The following is a 7,918-nucleotide window of genomic DNA, read 5'->3' on the forward strand; positions in this document are numbered from 1 at the left end:
TCTCCGAAACACCGCCTGGACTGGAGGAATCAACACTCCGGAGCGGGACCAACAACGCCTGAATCTGCACACACGGTGCAGGGAGTAATGTGAGTACTCCGACCCAGTGAGTAACAAGTATAAATAATGACTAAAGATAAGAAATCACGTAAAGCACAAAGTATTCTATAATGAAGCAGTAAAATATCGTTTGAAAACAGTAAAACAGTAAAAATCCAGTAAAAACTCCTTTCAACAGGTAAAAACAGGTACATAATGTAAAGTAACAGATAGAAGTTCGCCCCTCGGGCTCAGTATCCACAAATCCGCCCCTCGGGCCATATCTCAGTACAGTGCCGGCTCAATCTCATGTCACAAATGGGTACCCCGCGCTCGCTGGGGGGTGTACAGACTCCTGGAGGGGCCCCTTACGACCCAAGCGCAATCACAAGCCATCTCGTGGCATCAAATCTAGGCCCTCGGCCTCATGTCAATCAAGCCACCTCGTGGCGCACATATCTCAGGCTCCCGGCCTCCAATCAGTACCAGTATCTCCTCACAATCTAGGCCCTCGGCCTTACTCAGTCAAAAATCATCACAAGCCCCTCGGCAATAGTAAAACAGTGTTTCTCAGCCCAAACATCATTTAAAAATATCATTTAAGTCGCAAAACATGAGTAAAAATGGCTGAGTAGTAAAGCAGTGGAAATTAGCATGATTGAGTCCAAATAGTAAGTCAAAACAGTGAGGAATATCAAATAAAAGCCCCGAAGGGTCCAAATAGTTGGCACGAAGCCCAAATATGGCATTTAGCCCAATAAACAGTGATAACAAATGGTTTTCAGTCAAATACGCGGTAAAATCATCAATCGGGACGGACCAAGTCCAACCTATTAGTGCACGACCCCACGCTCGTCATCGAGCGTGTGCCACACCTCAATATAGTACTACGATGTACAATCCGGGGTTTCAAACCCTCAGAACATCATTTACAAGCATTACTCACCTCGAATCGGCTAAATCTCTAGCTCACGATGCCTTTGCCCCTCGAATTGGCCTCCACGCACGTCGAATCTATCCAAAATCAGAACGAATACATCACAATATGCTAAGGGAGCAAAGCCCAAGCGAAAACAATCAAAAAATACCCAAAATCCCAAAAATTAGCAAAATCCGAGCCCCAGGCCCACTTCTCGAAACTCATAAATTTTCATATCACTAGATTCCTCGTCTTCTCACGAGTTCATACATACCAAGAACTCAAAAATTGGAGTCCAAATGACCCCTCAAATCCCCCATTAAAGGCCTCTTAAACTCAAGCCCTAAACCACCATTTTTAGCCCTTTAATCCTCCTAATTACAACCTTAATTCATGAAATTTTACCATAGAAATGTGTTTTATGCCCAAAATCCTTACCTCAACGAAGCCTCTTTGATTTCTCCTCTCAAAATCGCCCAAAGCTCCCAATTCCGAGTTCAAAAATGGTTAAACCCTTCAAAATCGCGAAGTATGAAATATATATACCTTCTGCCCAGGCATTTTCGCATCTGCGGTCCAAAATCCGCTTCTGGGGTACCGCATATGCGGTCAATTCATCCGCTTCTGCGGAAACTCATTAAACCAGCCTCAACCGTATCTGCGGTCCTTGTGTCGCATCTGCGACTCCGCAGGTGCGGTTCCCATATCGCATCTGCGGTTTCCTGACATCTCCTTCCAAACTGCTTCTGCGGTTCTTCTTCCGCATGTGCGACGCCGCACCTGCGGTCCCCAAACCGCAGGTGCGAAAACACCAGAAGTAGCAATATCAGCTGCTGCAACAATTCACCAATCTCTCCGTTAACCATCCGAATTCACCCCGAGGCCCCCGGGACCTCAACCAAAAGCACAAACATGACCCAATACTTTATTCAAACTTGTTTCAATCATCAAAATACCTCAAACAACATCAAATTACTCAAAACACATCGGATTCAAGCCTAAGTTTCTAAAATCTTCCGAAATACGCTTTCGATCAAAAACCCAACCAAACCACGCCCGAATGACCTGAAATTTTACACACACATCCCAAATGACACAATGAAGCTACTGCAACTCTCGGAATTCCATTTCGACCCCCGGATCAAAATCTTACCTACCAACCGGAAATCGCCAAAATATCAACTTCGCCAATTCAAGCCTAATTCTACTCCGGACCTCCAAAACCCATTCCGATCACACTCCTAAGTCAAAAATTACCTCCCGAAGCTAACCGAACCATCGGAACTCACATCCGAGCCCTCTAACACATAAGTCAACATCCGGTTGACTTTTCCAACTTAAGCTTTCTTAAAAGAGACTAAGTGTCTCAAACCTCACCAAAACTAATCCGGATTCAATCCGACCAACCCGATACCTCAAAACACAGATGAACAAAGCAAATAGGAGCAGAAATGGGGGAAATGAAGCGGTAATTCATGAGACGACCGGCCGGGTCGTCACATATACTAACTCTGGATTTGAAAGCAACAAATTAAGTCTCATTAGCTTCGCAAGTCATGACTTGTAATGCAATAGATTTATCAAAAATAATGTTTTGATATGTGCAGGAAGACATATACGTTATCAATTTCGGTGTTTTCGGAATAGTGTGGTTGATTGGTTTATTATCTTTTATTTTATAAAGAATTTTGTAGTCATTTTTAACAAAGTCTCATGATAAAGTAATAGTTGATCAAACTACATTTTGAAATTGGAAATTGCATAATTACATTTACTTATCTAGCTATATAGTAAATCATACGAACAATTTTATGAGAGTTTTGTACTTTTAACTTACCTTTCCTTTGTTATTATTTTCTCTTTTTTCATATTTTGTCCTTTTTCGGACAGTAACTCCATTATCAAGTAAAACATTTTAGTATGCACAATATTTACTAAATGAGTTAAATTTCTTTGAATGAAACAATGCTAAAGATCTCACGTCAAGACGATTCATCATTCATGTACTAATTACACTAAACAATAAATATTCCATCAAAGAGTAATTCTTTTCAATATTTTTTGTTTCTTTAGTTGTTATTTGGCTCTACTAATAATATATGAGACACATAACAGTACTCTATAAGCTTTTAGTGCTCCTTTCTCAACACAAACCTTTAGGGTTCTAAATAATAATGAGAATATGATTGACCTCACATTCCATGAATTACGTATAAATTTCAATATATGTTATTATGTATGCGAAACAGTATAAGGGCATAATTTAATATTAATATGTAATTCACAATGGAACATGCATGTGTCAGCATGAATACGAGCATCTAAGATGGAAATAGATATCATATATCAGCAAGTGTCAATACATAAAACCCAATAACTTAAAGATATATTAATAGATATCAATTTATATCTTCAACCTTTAATGAAAATCACAAAAACATCTAAATAATGACTCACGTTTTTTAAACAAAAAAAAAAAATCAATTGATCTCAAAATAGCATAAACACTTTCAAGTATAGATATTATTCTTCCAAACAACATATTTATATCGTTACACCACTCACAAAGTAAATTTTCAAAGATGTCATACATTTAGTATCTATGTAAGCCAATTTTAACTTTCAAACATATGTTATTCCTAATTATAATGTGCTGACATGTACACAATACATAATGTATCTTATGAGATCATCCCAAAAAATCTACGATGACATATTTAGAAATTAAGTTTACCAAAATCACAAGAGGAAAATTAACAAATAAAAGAGAAGGGTTAAGATTTAAGAATGTTGAACCCGTTTTTCTGTTGTTGGTGTTGTTATTTTCTTCTTAATTCATTGCTCTGACACTGTGTCTTTTGCCATTCAAGTCAAAAGCTGTTGCCTCATGTTGAAGAGCGACAAGGGAAATTTCAAAAATGAAACAAGATATAGTTAACATGAAAGGCCAAATATTGTCCCTTTCTGCATATATATATATACAATTGTTCTCTTGGGAAGTAACTTCCGAAATGGTATTCACAAGACAGGCATTGACCATATGAGAATTTCCTTCAGACATTTGGATTATAATTTTGCCTATTACAATAATCATTTCGCACTTTTGTTGCTTTTGTGATTGATTGACTGAAATCTAAGCTAATTACATAAAAATTTATTCTTCTAAATAAAAAGTAAAAATGAAAAACAAAATATGTGCCAAATTAAAAAGTCAAAGTATAAAATTGGATGAGAATTTGAGTACATGAAAAAAAAAAGTACAAGACGAAAATCAAGTATTGTACAACATCTTATTTTTCAATTTCATATTCTTTGATATAAATTTCTTTCTGGAGAATAGTTCATAACCAAAAAACTTTTGGCCAAAGATATTAATGTCGTACCAATTTATATTGAAGCGACAGTATTTGATGTGGAACACACCCGTTCGTATCCAAGCGTTGGTTTGGAATATATGTGCACAACTTTTTATTTATTTAGTTATATTAATAGACTAATTAGTTTTTTTTTAAAGGGTACTTTAGTAATTTAATTTTTTAATTATGGGCTTCCCACTTTTAAAATAATATATATATATATATATATATATATATATATATATTATAAGGCTTTATATCCCCTTTCGGCTCTCAAACTTTTTCTTTGTTTTATTAGTTGTGTTCACAAAGGTCGGAGTTCCTTAACACAAAACAACTTAAGCTGTGTAAGTTTGAACAAACCCTGCCTTTACATTATTCAGTTTTGAGGCGTTTTGGGTTCGGTGTCACCGGGAACTTTCTCCCGAAATAAGCAATTCAAAATGTAGTTTTGTCGAGGGTTAGCCTTTAGAACCGTTATGAAAATTTTGAAGGACTATTTTGTTACGGTTCTCGGACGTCTCCGAGACGTGATAATATGGTCGTGGCCTGTTAATTTCAGGTGTAGACCGGTGGGCTTCACTACTAGAAAATGGTAGATTTCCGACGGTCAAAATGGTCGGAATTCGGTCGGAAATCACGTATTTCCGACTACTTTCCGACCGAATTTGGTCGGTCGGAAAAAAGTTAGTCGGAAAACAATTTCCGACCGAATCGGTCGGTGATTTCCGACTAAAGCGATCGCAAATTTCGAAAAGTTCAGCCGACCAAATAATTCACCTTTCCGACCAAAGTGGTCGGAATTTACCGACTGAATCAGTCGTAATAATACAAGGAAAATTAATAATTAAAAATTAAAAATTAAATTTTATTTATTTTCCGACGGAATCCGTCGAAAACTGTTGAATATTAATTTTTTTTTGTCCAACCGAATCTGTTGGAAATTAATAATTAAAAATTAAATTTTATTTAATTTCCGACGGAATCCGTCGAAAATTTCTGAATATTAATTTTTTTTAAAAAACATTTCCGACCGAATCAATCGAAAATCTGACAATTTATTGTTAAATCCTGGGAGCTTTCCGACTGTTTCAGTCAGAATTTTGTACAAAACTGGGCAGAATTCTGCCCAATTTCGAGCTACACCACCTGTCAAACTATCACAAACAAAAAAAAAAACAACGAACAATCTAAACCAGCGATACTTTAATACAATAATACGAACCAACAATACATTAACACTAATTAACAATACATTAACAAATTCTAAACCAACAATGCCAATCATTAACACAACTTAAACCAATAATACCAACATTTAAACCTAACAATATTGGGCATAGAAACATCCAAATAGCAGCCTATATTCAAGTTTAAAAGCAATACATAATGTTGTCTCTCACAATCAAGTTTACCAATCAACCTAAACATCACAACTAAACTACTACACATCATATTCAGTTTGTTCATCCTAATCATCAGATAAATCATGCCCATGTTTACGCATGAATTTCTGCATCTTAACAAATGTTCCGTATTGAGAGTCCAATTGTTGCTTCAATTCACGAATTTCGTTTCTCATATCTTCCATCTGTTCTTGATTTTGAGGAGAAGAAGAATTGGCTAAGAGTAGGTTTGGATGACCTGTAGGTCGATGTACTCCTAGTCCGTAGACTCTGCCTTTGTTTGCTCCACCTGCTGCCTCTGTCCACAATGAAGCCATATCATCAGGTGTTGGTTGAGTTGAAGGAGACTGAGTTTTTTGCCATTCTTCCAACCTTTTATGATAATCTTCCTGAAATGAAAAACATAACTATTATGTAAACAAACTAATATTAATAAACCATAAATAATTATGAAGTTAGAATTTTACATATGTGTCTGACGCACGCGTTTCCACCCAGTGTTCTCTTGTACCATCCTTTTTCTTTTTCTTATGCAACTCCTCGAATACCTCAGCGTAACTCACATCTCGCCCTCTTTCCTTTTCCTTCATAAGAAAAAATATGAGTTAGACTCTACAAACGTAAAATTCTATATGTAAAACTAAGAAAATTTTTATAAATAATTACCATTCTTAGTTTATGGGCCTCAAAAGTAATCGAACCTCCTGTGTGCAACGAGCCACCTTTTTTCGAGGCACAGTTTGCCTTTGCTTGTTCACTCTTTGCCTTCCATTCTGGGGTATTCCATTTCTCAAGAAGTTTATCCCAAACATCTTCTCTTAACCATTCCGGCATATTACTGGAATTCCGAGCAGCGCACATAGTATCTTTAATCTTTATAGCAACTTTCTTCTCGAAAATACTATTTATTGCATTTTGATGCTGAGGATGCCATGTACACCTTGTCTGTAATATAAAAAAGTAACATTAGATGAAGACGATAATTATTAAATAAATATAATTAATTTTTATCCTAAATTGATTCCACATTTGCTCTCTGATGTTGTCCGGTATCTTTCTCCAAGAAGTCCACAGCTCATGATGAAATGGCTTCATAGCATCTGTAACCAAATGTGTAGCTTGAAAGGATGGCAAAAACCTACATTAAATTAACATATATATAATTAATAAACACCTTTTAATTGAAAATAAATACTCCTTATTGTTAACATATCTAAATGTACATTCAAAACATAAAAATTTGTATAAGAACCTTCTTATCCGTCCTTGTGGAGGACGATTATCAATCGATTATAACTATCAAATTGTACATCCCCTCCAAGATTCTGCCTGCGTCTATGAGATGGTGCAGAAGCAGCACTAGATGTAGCTGGGCGAGAGCCTCCAATATCCAACCTAGATATGCTGGGAATGGATGATGATGATGGACTGGAAGATGATGGAGCAACAAAAGATGCACCATCATGCTGACTACCATGAAAGCTCGAGGGCGCAGCAGCTGGTGAGCCAGTATGCTGACTACCATGAAAGCCCGGGGGTGCAGCAGCTGGTGAGTCAGTATGTTGACTACCATAAAATACCGAGGGTGCAACAGCTGGTGAGCCACCATGTTGACTACCATGAAAGCCCGGTGAAGATAATGGTATAGAAGGTGTGGGTACAAAGTTAAAAACGGTGTTACTTTGACTGCCTTTAGCAGGTATAGAATAATACTGAACTGAATTATTAGATGGAGGGGGGATAGTGCACATGGTAGATGGCAATGAAGTCGACTGAGGAGGATGAGGAAGAGGATGATTGATATTTGGCATAGTTGAGGAAGTTGGAACAGATTGTTTTTTCTTCTTAGATTTCATTTTTCCTTTCCCCTTAGATGCCATATCTGTAATATAATCATAATAAAATACAAAACAAAAAATACAACAAGTGACAGTAAATATAAATAATTAAACGACTAAAGAAATAAATAAACAAACTAACAATCACGTGATTAACACATATAATTATAAGGATATACTGATATAGTCTACTTGTAAATAAATCTAAATCGCTATGCAGCAGAAGTAGAGATGCCTAAGGAACTGTCTTAAATAGTGACATTCTTATTCAACTACGTACTTACTATGATTTNCCTCGGGCTCAGTATCCACAAATCCGCCCCTCGGGCCATATCTCAGTACAGTGCCAGCCCCTCGGGC

At 36.7% G+C, this 7,918-nt stretch overlaps 1 protein-coding gene across 1 annotated transcript; it reads right to left on the reverse strand.

The window, feature by feature from the left end:
• On the reverse strand, positions 5,671 to 6,852 carry LOC109241614. Its single transcript, XM_019408379.1, has 4 exons — positions 6,732 to 6,852; positions 6,387 to 6,665; positions 6,188 to 6,304; positions 5,671 to 6,109 (listed from the first exon to the last, which is right to left on the reverse strand). The coding sequence occupies exons 1-4, from the start codon at positions 6,813 to 6,815 to the stop codon at positions 5,786 to 5,788; spliced, it is 804 nt and encodes a 267-aa protein (XP_019263924.1). The 5' UTR covers positions 6,816 to 6,852; the 3' UTR covers positions 5,671 to 5,785.

Source organism: Nicotiana attenuata, chromosome 1 (genome assembly GCF_001879085.1).
Source record: "Nicotiana attenuata strain UT chromosome 1, NIATTr2, whole genome shotgun sequence".
Classification (NCBI taxonomy): domain Eukaryota; kingdom Viridiplantae; phylum Streptophyta; class Magnoliopsida; order Solanales; family Solanaceae; genus Nicotiana; species Nicotiana attenuata.